Below are 16329 nucleotides of genomic sequence, written 5' to 3' on the forward strand. Positions count from 1 at the left end.
TAATCTGCAACATCGATTTTCAAGAAATGTATTATTATTATTATAATTTGAGTTAACCTTTGGAATCATCGTTCCTGTAAGTCACAGTTTCACTAAATGTACATGATTTCATACATTTCTTTTGTATTTGATTACCAACAATTTCGTGGTTTTATATTGTTTACTCACACATTAATAAGTATGATAGATCTTATTGAGGCACATGATATTATGTGTCTACTTACGGTTTTTAAATCCTTTCAACTTAATGGCGTAACCACTAGAAAGTTAAGAAGAAATACATTAATGAAAGGTTTAATAAAATGTAAATAACACAATAATGAAACACTAAATTATACTTGCGAGCTTATTATAAATATTTCAGGAACAAAAAAATAACAAGGAAAAAGTCTATCATCCAACTGTCTTTGAATGAACAGCCAGTGAATATTGAAAACAATAAACAGCATGAGTTTTTAAAAAACACATTCTCTTGCTAGTTTATTATATGTGCCGTAGTTGTCGTAGAAAAGATCCCAAAAGGCCATCCTGTCGCTGAAAACTCTGCTCTCCATCCTCAAGTCTTTGTCTATGAGCAGGTACGGCCGGGTGGCGAGGCTTGACTTGCTCCACGTCACTGGGAGAGTGTTCGCATAGCTTGGTGTGGGATTTCTGAAAGAAAAAACAGTTTTACAAAATAACGTGAACCAATTCAGAAATTAGTGAAAACTGAAACGAAATCCCTTATAATGCTATTTTTACCCAAATAGTATATTCTTTTGAGTACGTTTAATTTAACAAATATGCATCGTAATCTCTTACCCATATTTGACAAAATTCGTCCACAGAGTTGTGAGTCGATCTGCAACGAGTTTATCATCTTCATTCATCGCAAATGTAGGTCCTGCCACTCGGAATAAATAATTGAGCTCTGCTGAGTGGCCTGCGCCTGCGTCTCCGGAATCACCCACATAACTAAACAAATATTGGTACAGGGCACTTGGACCCTCATTCAACAAATTAGTTATCATTCTCTGCATAGGGTGATTGAATATGAAATCTGATTCAAAATCCCCAAACACTGAAATCAGCTCTTTAGATATGGCCCGGTCACCAATATAGTAATGTTTAATAGTGTCTGCTACTTTCTTTGACTTTTCTTCGTTTAAATTATAGTTTTTGACAATCCTATTGTAAAATGGATCATCATTGAAATAATCATCGTAGTAACTGCTCATCAATGTGATTTCTTCCATGCTCGTATGACCAATCAAAATAGGCGTTCCTTTGATTTTCTTTTCGTTAGATAAACTGTAAGGATCTGTATCTACAAAATTGTCAACACCGCTAAACGATCTTTCCTTGCAAGGTCTCAATTGTAAATTAAGTTGGATAGTGGCAGCTGTTACTAAATTGTAAGGAGTTTTAGCAAGAAATCCCAAAGCTTGTTCAGTGTCAGTAGTATTGTAGCCTAAATGATTGGCTAACTTTATGGCAGCGTCTACGTCTCCATTCACGAACATACCTTCGTTTTGTGGGGTTCCACTTTGTACTATTACTTTATGGAACAACTTGTCTTTGCCTGAATATAAATGTAAAAGAACGGAACACGCGCCAGCGCTTTGTCCTGATATGGTGACGTTGTAGGGATTGCCTCCGAATGACCCTATGTTGTTCCTGATCCACTGCAGGGCAGCATACTGGTCCTTGAGACCTTGATTGCCGGGCACCGATGGGACATCAAGACACATAAATCCGTATGGGCCTAACCGATAATTGATTGTGACAACCACAATACCTTTGTTTACCAGATTTTCGACACTATATTCCCCTGCATATCCTGAGGCAAAAACTCCTCCATGGATCCAGACCAATACGGGTAAAGGATTCTTCGAAGTGGCATAGTTTGGCACATAGATGTTAAGTCGAAGACAGTCTAGACTTTCAGTACCGCCATAGGGTACGTAACCAAAAAATGGTGTTTGTGGACACTTGATGGATCCATCATATGCTTTATAAATTTCTTCTTCAAACGCTGGTGGTGCTTGTGCCGGCTGAAAAAATATAAGATGTATATCAAAATTATCTAAAGTACTGCTAAATGTGTTATCAGTACGAAAACCTGAAGTTGATTTAAATATTTTTAAGACTTTACGTAAGTAGTTGATGATTTATTCAATAGTAAGTACTCTAATTATTATCGCTTTAAGATTAAAATAAAAGTAGGTACGACTTATTATGGTACACTTACACCGAAGGGGTTATTTTCATCCACGGCAGCATAGGGAATGCCCAGAAATGTTGTGTAGTCGCCATCCTCCGCCCTCTGCCCTCTCACCAGGCCTTGTTTGATCAGCACCAGAGGGTCAATCCTCAAATCCCAACAAGCCACATAACTTATCAGTACAATCACTCCTAAAACCACCTTCATTCTACCGCTGTTAACCCTAGCAGACCCTAGGCAAATAATGCACTTGTGATACAGCGCTGAGAGATATATGAAGTAGTTTTATCGAGAAGTTTTTAGAGATTATCTCGCTCATTGTTATCATTGAAGTAGGTACGTAACCGCTGCGATATCTAATAATTCATTTCAACGAGAGTGAGGAACAGCCTCCTATAAATTCCAGTGATATGTGCTAATAGTTTATTATTTTTTACTGTCGGCCTACCTTCTATGATACTACCTAATAAATGGAGCCCCTGAAGAGTTGTGGTTTTATCAAACTGTAAAGAAACTGCAACATCAATTTTCAAAAACTGTATTATTATTACCAGAAATGTTTTGAGTGTAAACTTTTGAGTCATCGTTCCTTTAAGTCACAGTTTTCCTAGTAAATGTATTATTTCATGAATTTAATATGTAGTTACAAATATTTGATTACCATTACTTTCAGGTTTTATTATCCGACTTCTGTTTTGACACATAATATTTTATCTACTCGTATGATTGCTCTTGCCTGTAGTTACTTATCTAGCCTTTTTTAATCCCTTAAAACTTAGAAGTGTAAATGCTAGAAAGTAAGAAGAAATACATAAATGAAACGTGTAATTTAAGCGCTCCTTGTAATTTGTAATACCTACTACATTATTTAAACATTAAATTAACTTGTACGATTACATTACTTAGGCTGAGTTGCACCACCTAACTGACCGTAACTATAACGATAACCGGCGTATTTTGTATGGAATTTGACATATTTTTGACGTTTGTTAAAGTCAAAGTAAGAAGCTGCAACCCAGCCTTAGTTGCTTACATAGATATTCAGGAACAAAAAAAAAACATAATAAAGTATATGAGCCCTCGAACCGTCTCCAGAAGTTCATTTAATCACTGCATTAATAGCCAAACTAATTAGTTGTCCGAGGTTACTGCCTTTTGGTCACAGATGCAACATTCTCGTAATATCCATTGAAAAAAAGCCATTTACTTAATAACACGTATTGTTTTTTTATAATCTAAACCTTCACATAAAACTAAATAAGAAATATTTTTAAAATACCCAAATTACATGAGATTTTAAATATCACATTCTCTTGCCAGCTTATTGTATGTGCCGTAGTTGTCATAGAAAAGATCCCAAAAGGCCATCCTGTCACTGAAAACTCTGCTCTCCATCCTCAAGTCTTTGTCTATGAGCAGGTACGGCCGGGTGGCGAGGCTTGACTTGCTCCACGTCACTGGGAGAGCGTTCGCATAGCTCGGTGTAGGATTTCTGAAAGAAAAAACAGATTTATACTAAACTTACACATATTAAATCATCCAGTTTTTTTTAAGTACAAATTCAAATGTTTACCCATATTTTATAAAATTTGTCCACATGGTTGTCAATCGATCTGAAACGAGTTTGTCATCTTCAGTCATCTCAGATGAAAATCCAGTCAATTCGAACAGATACTTGAGCTCTGCAGAATGCCCCGCGCCCGCCTCTCCGGAGTCACCAACATAACTAAACATATATTGATACACGGGATTTGCATTTTCATTTAACAAATTAGTTATCATACTTTGCATAGGATGATTAAATATGAAATCCGATTCAAAATCTCCCAACTCCGGAAACAGTTTTTCCGATATGGCCTGATCACCGACATAGTAATGTCTTATTGTATCTGCCACTTTTTTCGCCTTTTCTTCCTCTAAATTATAGTTATTGACTATTCTATTGTAAAATGGATCATCATCATAATAACCGTCGTAGTAACTGCTCCCCAGGCTCATCTCTTCCTTGCTTGTGTGACCAATTAAAATAGGAGTTCCTTGGATTTTCTTTTCATTAGATAAACTGAATGGATCTGTATCTACAAAATTATCAACACCGCTAAATGACAGCTCTTTACAAGGTCTCAGTTTTATTTTAAGTTCGGCGATGGCAGATGTTACCAATTTAAATGGGGTTTTAGAAAGAAATCCCAAAGCTTGTTCAGTGTCAGTAATATTAAAGCCTAAATGGTTAGCCACTTTTTTGGCAGCATCTACATCTCTTTTCACGAACATTCCTTCATTTTGTGGTGTTCCACTTTGTACTATTAATTTATGGAAAAGCTTTTCTTTGGCTGAATATAATTGTAGAAGGACGGAACATGCGCCAGCACTTTGGCCTGCTAAGGTGACGTTGTAAGGATTGCCTCCGAATGACCCTATGTTGTTCCTGACCCACTGCAGGGCAGCATACTGGTCCTTGAGACCTTGATTGCCGGGCACCGAAGGGACGTCAAGGCACATAAATCCATAGGGGCCCAACCGATAATTGATCGATACTACTACGATGTCTTTGCTTACTAAACTTGTAACGCTGCTAGCCCCTGCAAATCCTCCTCCGAACCCTCCACCATGGACCCATACTAACACCGGTAAAGGATTCTTGGAAGTAGCATCATTAGGCACATAAATATTTAGTCGCAGGCAGTCTAATGTTTCGGTGCCCATATTTTGCATGAAATTACGAGTAACAAATGCTGATTGTGGACACATGATAGATCCATCATTTGCTTTATAAACTTCTTCAAATGCAGGGGGTGGCTTAGCTGGCTGAAAAATATTAAGATATATTTTACAGAACAGAAAAATTTAAGAAAATACTGTAATATGAGTTTTAATATTCACATAAGAAATTATGATCGCCATCCAAAATTTTATTCATATGGAATATTTAGATTAAAAGTATCCAGGTTGTACTTACACCGAAAGGATTATCCTCGTCTACGGCAGCATAGGGAATGCCCAGAAACGTTGTATAGTCGCCATCCTCCGCTCTCTGCCCTCTCACCAGGCCCTGTTGAATCAGCACTAGAGGATCGATCCTCAAACTTGACCCTGCCACATAACTTATCAGTAGAATTACTCCTAAAATCACCTTCATCTTCTCACTACCATTTACACTAGCAGCCTCTGAGCAAATGCACTTGTGATACAGCACTGTTTTTATCTGAAAGGTTTGAATGGATTGAAGTTTATCTCGATTATTGTTATCATTGGAGTATCTAGTCAGCTCCCTCTACGTTATCTAATGATATAGAGTCTAATAGTAAAACTCATGTGACGATTGTAATTAGTTACTCGAAAAAAATATCCGTTACATAAGTGAATAAAATACACACAGGTTGAAGATTTTTCCTGACAACCCCTAAAATGGAAACGGGTGGAGAAAAGGCACTGACGACAATATCTTGTTAATCAAAACCTGAGTATTAAATAGATAATGATTTATATAGTCAAGAGTTTAGGTTTTACCAAGTCAATAAATAATATCAACAGACTCGAGAATTTGGTTTTTACCTACTCGAAAGTTTTGAGTGTTGTTAACTTTGAAACTTCCTTTATGTAATAGCCTACCTAACTTTATTATTCTTTCTTCAGCATAGGTATTCATTATCAACACTGAGTTCATTTTATCGACACATCGATAATTGCTTTTGTAGTCGTTAAATAGCTCAAGTTTTCAGGTAACTTGTAAAACCCTTTAACAATAGCGCTTTTTCCCAATTTAGAAGGTTAATTTGAAATAAATGGGTCTTGTAGAAATGTCTTAATACTAGTAATGCATTCAAATAAACTAAACTCTCACTAAAATAAAATAAAAATATATAATTCTATAGTAAATTGTTATATACTATACCAAATCTTTACTTTAAACCAGTTGTCGAATAGATAACAATTTTGAATGAGATTTTATACATCGCAATTTGTTGTCAGCTTATTGAATTTGCCGTAGTTGTCATAAAAAAGATCCCAAAAGGCCATCCTGTCGCTGAAAACTCTGCTCTCCATCCTCAAGTCTTTGTCTATGCGCAGGTACGGCCGGGTGGCGAGGCTTGACTTGCTCCACGTCACTGGGAGAGTGTTCGCATAGCTTGGTGTGGGATCCCTGTAACATTTACAAAATCGTTCTTTTATCAAGATTTTCTGCTTAAACACCTGAAACTGTATTTTTATGTAATTAATTTGTTTGTTAAAAATAAACTTGTCACGTCATCATCAATTTTTTATCTTCACTTCACTTACCCATATTTCACAAAATTCGTCCACATGGTAACCATTCGATCAGCAACAAGTTTGTCGTCTTCGGTAAGTTGAACAGAAGGATCACCTGTCTGGTAGAGATACTTTCCATCCGCCCCATGACCTGCGCCCTCGTCTCCGGAATCTCCCACGTAACTAAACATGTATTGATACACGGGATTTGCATTTTCTTTTAACAAATTAGTTATCATTCTCTGCATAGGATGATTGAATATAAAATCTGATTCAAAATTCCCCAATTCCGAATAAAGTTTTTCCGATATAGGCTGGTCACCAACATAGTAGTAATGTCTAATAGTATCTGATACCTTTCTCGCCTTCTCATCCTCTAAATTATAGTTAGTGACTATTCTATTGTAAAATGGGTCATCGTTGTAATAGCCGTCGTAGAAACTGCTCCCCAGGCCCATCTCTTCCTTGCTTGTGTGACCAATTAAAATAGGAGTTCCTTTGATTTTCTTTTCATTAGATAAACTGAATGGATCTGTATCTACAAAATTGTCAACACCGCTAAATGACAGCTCTTTACAAGGTCTCAGTTTTATTTTAAGTTTGGCGAGGGCAGATGTTACTAAATTAAATGGGGTTTTAGTAAGAAAGCCCAAAGCTTGTTCAGTGTCTGTGGTATTGAAGCCTAAATGGTTGGCCAATTTCTTAGCAACTTCCACGTCTCCATTCACAAACATTCCTTCATTTTGTGGGGTTCCACTTTGTACTATTATTTTATGGAACAGCTTTTCTTTCGCCGAATATAATTGTAGAAGAACGGAACACGCACCAGCGCTTTCTCCTGATATGGTGACGTTGTAGGGATTGCCTCCGAATGACCCTATGTTGTTCCTGACCCACTGCAGGGCAGCATACTGGTCCTTGAGACCTTGGTTGCCGGGCACCGATGGAACATCGAGACACATAAATCCGTATGGGCCCAAACGATAGTTGATTGTTACTACCACAATGCCTTGGTTTACTAGTTTTGTGACGCTGGTGGTCCCTGAACCTAGTTCAAAACCTCCTCCGTGGATCCACACTAACACGGGTAAGGGATTCTTGGAGGTAGCATTGTTTGGCACAAATATATTCAGTCGAAGACAGTCTAGAGTTTCAGTGCCGCTACCTTGCATATCAAAAAATAGTGTTTGCGGACACATGATTGATCCATTGTTTGCTTTGAAAATGTTTTCGTTAAATACAGGGGGTGGCTTTGCCGGCTGGAAAATAAAAGAATGTTTATGAGAATCACAAAAATGTACCAGTATATTAATACCAGGTAGACCATTTACTTATTATATTCCAGTAATTTGATTTGATTGGGTTGAGACGAGTAAAACTGCTCTTTGAGTGCATAGGTACGACTAGGTACTTACAGAAAATAAATGTGCTTTTTTAACGATCGTCGTTTACCGTCATCTTATCTTACCCTATCCGATAGATAGGTAACTCTATATTAGCTAGTTCGCTCAACTCTACAGTTTTTTTAGAAGCTCTAACATTCAAAAGTATTATTTAAGTACATATAAAAGTATCCATCTATGACTTACACCGAAAGGATTATCCTCGTCCACGGCGGCGTAGGGAATGCCCAGAAATGTTGTGTAGTCGCCGTCCTCCGCCCTCTGCCCTCTCACCAGGCCTTGCTGGGTCAGCACCAGAGGATCAATCCTCAAACTTGAGCTTGCCACATAACTTATCAGTAGAATCACTACTACGAACTCTTTCATTTTTCCACCAACAATAGCAACAGTTTCTTGGAAAATAACACTTACGATGTGTCGATGCACGATATTATACAGATAGGTAGGTCATTTTATCTCAAACTTTTGAATGGTTATATCACTTTCAATTCAATTTTATCATTGAAGTGTCTCCGAAGCCTCTGCGATAGCCACACAACTGTTCAAATGTAAAACTCATTCAAATATGGGAAATACCAAAACCAAAACCTACTCTAAAAGGTGGGAATTTAATACAAAAAATATGTTGTCAACTTGATGACTTCTTACAAGTACAATCAGCGACGATATAGAATCAAAACAAAATAATCATAGATTTTTTGTGTGTAAACTAGGCGTAGATAAATACCTAAATTGTTAGGGTAAACTGTGACTTCATTCTTGACAGAAAAGAGCACATTCAGGCACAGCCGTACATAATATCTACTTAAATGGTCACAATTAGGTAACTCCAGAGTTAGAAAAGTGTTATTCACTTTCTTGTTTGATTTTTCATAAATATTTTTTTTTTTGCTGTGATCATTTGCAATCAGTCCCAAGACTATGGGCAAATCTGTTGATGCTGTCATGCGGAGTGGCTTCCCATTGGAAGCATCAACTCATCTGCTGCCCAGATCTACTGGCGATCCTCTAGCTCCAGGATACGAGGGGCGGCTGAAAAGTTTTGAGCCTAAGGTATTAAAAATGCCGATAGAAAAGTATAAAAAATATATTTTTCTATTTAATCTCCCTCTACTACAACGCACTTCTTACATTTGTGTAAAAGAGCTTTTAACCCACTGAAAAAAAAATCGCAAACTTTGCCTTCGAAATGATCCTCTAACGACGCCTTCATTTCTTTGTCACTCAAAAATCTTCGTTCCTGGAGGTCCTTTTTCCAAATTGAGAATTAGAAAAAAAAGCTAAGGATTTGGACTAAACTGTGTGGTAGGTGATTAATTTCTTGAAATCCAGTTTTACCCGGGGCAAGCCTCGCAACATGCGCGGTGTGCACGGGCGAATTGTCTGGCAATAACAGATTTCATTTCGCCAGTTTACCTCTTATTATTTCGACAACCACTTGACGCACTCTTATCAACAGTACAGTAAAATAATCCCCGTTTATTGCAGTTTTTTTAAGTAGGTAGTCAATGAATAAAATTCCTCCACAAAGTGGCTATGAGCTTGGGTGTCGATCGCTCCACTTTGAATTTCCGCGGCGGCGTTTTCCCTTTTCAATCCATTGCATTGACTCTTGTTTTGACTCTAAATCGCACTGCTGAATTTATTATTTATCAATAGTGTCAATGTGAGAAAAAAAATTGTTAGGATTATGGCCAAAGATGTCCTAAAACTCCTGCGAAGTTGTGACTCGACGCTGTTTGTCGAGTGGCGTGAGCATTTTTGACACCCATCGCGCACACCCCTTTTTCATGTGCAAATGAGTATGAAAAATATTGCCGATACGTTCCTTGCTAATGCCTATGGCTTCAGCTATCTGTCACAGCTTAATTCGCGGATCTCTAGAGCAAGATTCTTTAACTTTTCATTATTTTATTCGTTAATGGCGAAATCTGGCCGCCCTGACTTGCGGTCATCTTTTAGCGACTCCCTGCCATGATTGAATTATCGGATTCAATCTTTCATGGTGGCAAATGAAGGCCCAGACTCCCCGTAAACTGTTGACATCTCTTCAAATATTACCGTCAGCGTTTTGTTCTTCTTTGTGAGGCATTTTATGACAACTGTGTACTTCAATTTCGTACATTGCGCAGATGACTGAGACATGATGATGTTTACGGATTAATTACTAAAAGCGTGATGATGCTAATAAAATGAAACTTTGTACATATACTAAGGAGGTTATTGGCAAATTAATAAAATTTTGTGCGAGTCAATAATAACACTTGAAGATACTTAGGCTCAAAACTTTTCAGCCGCCCCTCGTATGATGACGTTTCAGTCGTCTCACATACTGGTCCATGGTAAGTTGGCGAGCAAGTTCGTTAGGATGATGGATTAACCGCTCTTTGTACTTAGTTGCCAGACTCCGAATTTCCTCCTTTATTGTTTTCATTTCCAGGTGCTCGTGGACTTCGTTGTTGGTAATGTAAATATTTAGTTTTTGATTTATGAATTTTATACAGGGCTTTGGATAAAAAGTAGCTCTATTATGTCGTTGGTATAGAAATTTTTTTGTGTTAATTACTTCTACATTTATCTTTACATCTTCGATTGTTTTTTTCACAACTATTATATTATCCTGGTTTGTTATCCGACCACCACTTTAATATAATCTGTAATAAATATAATTATAATTATTAGAGGTAGCATTATCTGATCGTTTCCGAACGGTTTGGGTTTTTTTACCTACTAAATAATCGCAAAATCTAACATAAACATAATAATATCGTTTGTTATGAATGGGTATAAATACACACTTAAAAGATAAGAGTCAGGTGTAATTACTTTATGTATGACTAGCGGCCGCCCGCGACTTCGTACGCGTGGATCCCGTTTTACCCCCTTCATCTATCTTACCCCTTTCAGACCCACGACGAAACTAAACAAGGTAGTAATAAAAAAACTCGATATTCATTATCTTTGGGGATCAGAGAAAATGAAAATTGAACATTTTCAGTGGTACTATGTTGTTTTCATGGTTTTTCAGGGGGCGTACAATTGTATCATCGTGGGCCCAACTCATTCAAAGTCACAATACAAAAAAAATTGATTCGAGGGCATTTAATGCAATTCATAGTCCCATGAACCCCAGAGATTATTTTGATTTCATTAGATCTACATTGCGATTTCATTTGCTGGCCTTTTTCGGCCATTTAATATTGCTCAGCAGCGATAGCAGACATTACAAACAGATCGGCATTAAAATAAATTTCTAAGTACTCCGCTAATGATTTGGGCTGTTCATTACTTTAATTATCTTGAGCTTGACTAGTAGTCTTGCCACGAAATCTTTTCTTTTATCCATTTGCCGTCATTTTGATTGGGGGTTGCCCTCAAAGATGAGAGTGGAGCATCATTCTTGGAAGAGTAAGAATCTTCTAATCTTGCACACATGCCTCATGAACATCTTCCATATCTTACTGTTCCAGTAACTCCCCAATTGTATCGTAATTAAGGAAAAAAAAATGATCTAGCCATTGCAATGTAGTATGTAGTTGGGCCCGCAGTGATACAATTGTGACTTTATACTTCTGTGACACTTTTTCTTGAGAATTAACCAAAAATACAAACAAATTTATTCACTGTTACGTAAAACAGTTCATAATTAACTATAAATCACAATAATAACATAGCAATGGCATAATTTTAATGTAATTAGAATCACTTACACGCAGCGATACCCTAAACAACAACAACGGCAAAATGAACCCGTTTTAATTTGAATTTCGCGGCGCTTGCTGGCTATCTTACTCACACCAATAGATAGAGCATATCCGTCACAATTGTGCGGCTGTGGGCCCGATCACTTACGTCTTAAAATACCGCCAAAATTTATCTTTAAAGTAACGTCACAATTGTGTTCGGCTGGGCTGAAAGGGTTACGCGGTTTAGATTTTTTCATACAAATGTTTTTTTCCGCTAACTCCCGTTCCCGTGGGAATTTTGCAATATCCTGTTGTAACTAAGCTTTAAGTTTACTAAGGTACCTGTATGCCAAATTTCAAGCGTCTAACTTAAGCGGTTTAGATTTTTCATACAAATGTTTCTTCCCGCTAACTCCCGTTCCCGTGGGAATTTTGCAATATCCTGTTGTAACTAAGCTTTAAGTTTACTAAAGTACCTGCATGCCAAATTTCAAGCGTCTAACTTAAGCGGTTCAGATTTTTCATACAAAACAATTTTCCCGCTAATTCCCATTCCCGTGGGAATTCCTAAGTATCCTATAACCTGCCCAGGAGTATGAAGAATAATTGTACCAAGTTTCGTTAAAATCCGTCAAGTAGTTTTTGTTTCTATAAGGAACATACAGACAGACAGACAGACAGACAGACAGACAGACAGACAGACAAAAATTTTACTGATTGCATTTTTGGCATCAGTATCGATCACTAATCACCCCCTGATAGTTATTTTGAAAATATACTTAATGTACAGAATTGACCTCTCTACAGATTTATTATAAGTATAGATTTCATTCATTTGTTTGCAATACAAACCTTTTTATTATTATGTCCCGGCCAAAATAATACTCATATTTGCGATGGCAAACAGAGGTTATTTAATTTTTAAAGCTGGCGTTGCTGGCAAAACCTTCGATGAATCTGAGCAAATTTTAATGGATTTTACAAATTGTATGTGCCTTTGTTTTTAAATCTAGCCAATTTCGAAACATAGTTATTAATCTACGTGCCAAGATGACTCTACATTTTCGTAAAATCACACCGAACTTCCGAATTATTTAATTGGCACTCGTACCTACTTATTCTTTCTACAATATTGTTTTTACAATGTAAATTTTCGATTTATAATAGTTAAATACCTACCTAACGAGTATTTGTAGGTTTAGGTCATTTTAAAGCTTTACGAGTAATAATCTGGATCAGTCTGAATCATTGAAAAGTATTCGGATGATGTAAATAAACGATAAAAACATGACAAGACCGTCGCTAGCTTTAGATTAGGTCGTGTGAATAGTATCTCAGTCACTGTGTAAGAACTGTCATGCAATCGGCTTCCCATTAAAGCAAAAAAGATAGTGGTTAGATGCAAATTTCATGGGAAAATGCCAAATGTATGGCGCTTTAAACTGTTAATCATCTGTCATGAGAATAATAACTTATTTAACCCTTGTTAAAATTACATAATGTCGTTAAGATCTGTTGGTTGCCTCTGTAGTATTTTGGTTGGTTAGTATAGATCAGCGGTTCCCGAATGGTGGTCCGCGGAACCCTGGGGTTCCGTGGAAAGGCCGCAAGGGTTCCGTAAAAAATATTATCCCACGTTTCGTGACCGACGTTGTTCGCGCGCACCGACTTGTTTACGCACAAGGGAGGGGCAGGGCGTGCGGGCGGAGTAGTACGGGGGTTCCGCTAGGAAAAGTATAATCAATTAGGGTTCCTTGGCAAAAAAAAATTGGGAAACCCTGGATTACAATCTACTGATATTATCTCACTTTTAAGTATAGGATTATCACATTTGATGATATCTCACTCAAAGTATATAGTAAAAAGCCGTCATACTGAAATGATTCAATAGTTCGATGAATCGGTAATGATTAGTAAAATTGTTTTTCCATACGATTTTCACGCGGACTATAGTAGCGTGACGTTTTATAACTATCCAAGTTTGATAGCACCTTTCTATCCTCGCCTTGAAATTACAATTAGTGTAGCTTAATGTAATTAGTAATTATATAAAACGGCTAATAACCATTTCTGGTTGCTGTCCATTGACTATTACGTAAGTAATTATCGTAACCACTACCGCTGTCACCGTACCTATGGTACCTACCTGGCGATTAGAGACACAAGCAACTACCTACCTCTGCGGCTACGTTTATGGTGTAATTGCTACTTGTAAATTGATTTTGATTTATTTTAGATCACAAATATGCATAATGTAACCATTCATTATTATTTAGACGCAGTAACCTGTGCTCCGTATTATGGTTCTAGTTGTTCTGCGTTTTTCGGTTAGACGAAATGAGTTTTCGCGCATCTGAGTAGATTACGAGTAGGTTACCTTTTACAGCAGCAATACCTACGCACTACAACTGCTATGATACATATAACCTTTAGCATTGCATGTTCGTAGTTATAGGACGTCCAGCAATACGTAGCCAGCAATACGTAGCGTAGAGCTAAGACGTAGATTTCCTCTAATGCATAAAATGCATTTCTCCCGAGTTTCACCCTCGTTAAATTTTTTTCATCATTAGGTTTATAGTTGGCCAGATTCTGGTTGATAGTGTACCTTCTGACTGGGTGCAGTCAGCGTCAAATAGCTTGTGAAGTTGTGACACCTAAAGTGGCCAAAAAGTGGCCAACACAACCTTATTCCAATTGTAACAAAGACGTGTTACGAACTTATTAGCTACTTCGGGTGTTACAAACTTTTTGACGCTGACTGTACAAAGACAAAAGCCATTTTACGTCCGTCTACCAAACCTTAGTAACGATCAGGCTTTTTTAATACTATTACAATAAGGATTGTTTTCCCTCAGCTTTGCTGCTACTCCTCGGCGTGCTGCTGGGATCATGGCTGCTGTACGTCCTGGTGCGGCTGGTGATGTCGCGCGTGCGCCGGACTGGCAAGCTGCGCTACGGGGACAAGGAGCTGGCCATCCAGCAGCGGCTGCGAGCGCTTGACACCTTCAGAGGGTGAGTTATGTGCAAGTATATTGTCTACTACGTTGCTGCGTCTCCTTGATGTGCTGCTGGGAGGCTGCTAAACGTGTTAGTTCGGCTGGTGATGTCGCGCGTGCACCGGACTTGCAAGCTGCGCTACGGGGACAAGGCCATCCAGCAGCGGCTGCGAGCGCTTGACACCTTCAGAGGGTGAGTTATGTGCAAGTATACTATTTAACAGCGCTGCTGCTTCTCCTCGGAGTGCTACTGGGATCATGGCCTTGATGTGCTGCTGGGAGGCTGCTATACGTATTAGTGCGGCTGGTGATGTCGCGCGTGCGCCGGACTGGCAAGCTGCGCTACGGGGACAAGGAGCTGGCCATCCAGCAGCGCTTACGAGCGCTTGACACTTTCAGAGGGTGAGTTATGTGCAAGTATATGTATTGTATGATAGCATTCAAGCTTCTCTTCGGCGAGTTGCTGGGATGCTGCTGTATGTCTAGGTGCGGCTGGTGATGTCGCGCTGCTCTACGGAGACAAGAGGCTGACCATCCAGCAGCGGCTGCGAGCGCTTGACACCTTCAGAGGGTGAGTTATGTGCAAGTATATTGTCTAACTACGTTGCTGCGTCTCCTTGATGTGCTGCTGGGAGGCTGCTATACGTGTTAGTTCGGCTGGTGATGTCGCGCGTGCGCCGGACTGGCAAGCTGCGATAAGGCGACAAGGAGTTGGCCATCCAGCAGCGGCTGCGAGCGCTTGACACTTTTAGAGGATGAGTTGTTTTGTGAATCAGAATTTTAGTACTGACTGAGTGACTGATACTCAAGTCCCCAAGAGCTGACCTCTCTTGCTTTGGGTTTGAAATCACTCTTAGATTTCACCAGATTAGAGGCAAGTCGCCCTGGTTATGTCTCTGTATGCGACTGCCATAAAAGGCTATGGCATGACATTCACTTCATCATCACAATCGTAGAAGTTGTTCTTCAGTTATTTTGACGTATCAGTTTCAGTACTATGATTGTCTCAACTGAAATCGTTTGAACCATAAAAAATAGTTATTCACGAAAAGGTGTTAATGCCTTAACATTTTCTTTCATAGCTTGATTTTCTCGTGGGACAACTTAAATTGATTAACATAGCAAAAGTCCAAAATTCAAAGTTTAATAATATAATATAATATTTATTTAATCACTACACCGTACTACACGTAATCATTAATAAGTTACACAAGTCGCGAAATATTTTCATACTTTTTACTTTCAGGCAGTGAGAATAATTTAGTCAGGTATACTTCATTTATAATGAAGATTGTGTAGTACAAAATAAAATTGTACTGTTTTTACTCGTCGTTTGCAAGTGAATGTGTTAAATTAAGCACGGTTGATACATCAAAAAGTCAGAAAGTGAATTATGTGTACATTCATCACGCCTAACGATGTGAAGAAGTTTTTACATCTTTGAACAGCTGAGATGATGAGTTTGAGCATTATGTAGGGTGCTCACTGCTCTCTCACGCACTATGCTCTCTTTATATTATTTTGTTTGCAATTTACGAGGGCATCATTATTAATTTTCTACCACAACTTGATTTAGATGAACGATAGAAAGTCTCATTAGTACCACTCTTTTAGTTTATTTTATAACTGACAGAAATGCTTTTAAAACCTAATGTTTAGCATTAGGTTTAGGGTAATCTGGAATGAAATTAAAATTGAAAGCTCCATGGTAGCCACTATTTCTTAATAAATTATAGTAAGCATCACTAAATTAGGTGTTTATGGAGGTTATGGAGGTCTAGTACGAA

At 38.1% G+C, this 16329-nt stretch overlaps 4 protein-coding genes across 4 annotated transcripts in view; 1 reads left to right on the forward strand and 3 right to left on the reverse strand.

Annotated features, from left to right (window-relative positions):
* The window catches only part of LOC135073352 (heparan-alpha-glucosaminide N-acetyltransferase), a 47036-nt gene that overhangs the window by 19677 nt on the left and 11030 nt on the right, over positions 1-16329 (forward strand). The window contains exon 4 of the mRNA XM_063967503.1: positions 14402-14558. Within this exon, the coding sequence (XP_063823573.1) occupies positions 14402-14558 (157 nt within the window). The remainder of the gene's footprint in view (positions 1-14401; positions 14559-16329) is intronic.
* On the reverse strand, positions 13-2464 carry LOC135073644 (juvenile hormone esterase-like). Its single transcript, XM_063967800.1, has 3 exons — positions 2231-2464; positions 802-2033; positions 13-651 (listed from the first exon to the last, which is right to left on the reverse strand). The coding sequence occupies exons 1-3, from the start codon at positions 2408-2410 to the stop codon at positions 456-458; spliced, it is 1608 nt and encodes a 535-aa protein (XP_063823870.1). The 5' UTR covers positions 2411-2464; the 3' UTR covers positions 13-455.
* LOC135073350 (juvenile hormone esterase-like) lies at positions 3268-5549 on the reverse strand. The gene is made up of 3 exons (XM_063967500.1): positions 5163-5549; positions 3777-5011; positions 3268-3695 (listed from the first exon to the last, which is right to left on the reverse strand). Exons 1-3 carry the CDS (start codon positions 5340-5342, stop codon positions 3500-3502), a joined length of 1611 nt encoding a protein of 536 aa, XP_063823570.1. The 5' UTR covers positions 5343-5549; the 3' UTR covers positions 3268-3499.
* Positions 6048-8449, reverse strand: LOC135073351 (juvenile hormone esterase-like). The gene is made up of 3 exons (XM_063967501.1): positions 8044-8449; positions 6485-7713; positions 6048-6347 (listed from the first exon to the last, which is right to left on the reverse strand). The coding sequence occupies exons 1-3, from the start codon at positions 8221-8223 to the stop codon at positions 6152-6154; spliced, it is 1605 nt and encodes a 534-aa protein (XP_063823571.1). The 5' UTR covers positions 8224-8449; the 3' UTR covers positions 6048-6151.

The sequence above is a fragment of the Ostrinia nubilalis genome, chromosome 7, assembly GCF_963855985.1.
Source record: "Ostrinia nubilalis chromosome 7, ilOstNubi1.1, whole genome shotgun sequence".
Taxonomy (NCBI): domain Eukaryota; kingdom Metazoa; phylum Arthropoda; class Insecta; order Lepidoptera; family Crambidae; genus Ostrinia; species Ostrinia nubilalis.

Coding starts and splice junctions, on each gene's coding strand:
- LOC135073644 (XM_063967800.1), bottom strand. CDS start 2,410: ATGAAGGTGGTTTTAGGAGTGATTGTACTGATAAGTTATGTGGCTTGT. Junction 2,034..2,230: donor ATGAAAATAACCCCTTCGGT/GTAAGTGTACCA, acceptor ATATTTTTTCAG/CCGGCACAAGCACCACCAGC. Junction 652..801: donor ACGAATTTTGTCAAATATGG/GTAAGAGATTAC, acceptor TTTTTCTTTCAG/AAATCCCACACCAAGCTATG.
- LOC135073350 (XM_063967500.1), bottom strand. CDS start 5,342: ATGAAGGTGATTTTAGGAGTAATTCTACTGATAAGTTATGTGGCAGGG. Junction 5,012..5,162: donor ACGAGGATAATCCTTTCGGT/GTAAGTACAACC, acceptor AATATTTTTCAG/CCAGCTAAGCCACCCCCTGC. Junction 3,696..3,776: donor ACAAATTTTATAAAATATGG/GTAAACATTTGA, acceptor TTTTTCTTTCAG/AAATCCTACACCGAGCTATG.
- LOC135073351 (XM_063967501.1), bottom strand. CDS start 8,223: ATGAAAGAGTTCGTAGTAGTGATTCTACTGATAAGTTATGTGGCAAGC. Junction 7,714..8,043: donor ACGAGGATAATCCTTTCGGT/GTAAGTCATAGA, acceptor TTTATTTTCCAG/CCGGCAAAGCCACCCCCTGT. Junction 6,348..6,484: donor ACGAATTTTGTGAAATATGG/GTAAGTGAAGTG, acceptor TAAATGTTACAG/GGATCCCACACCAAGCTATG.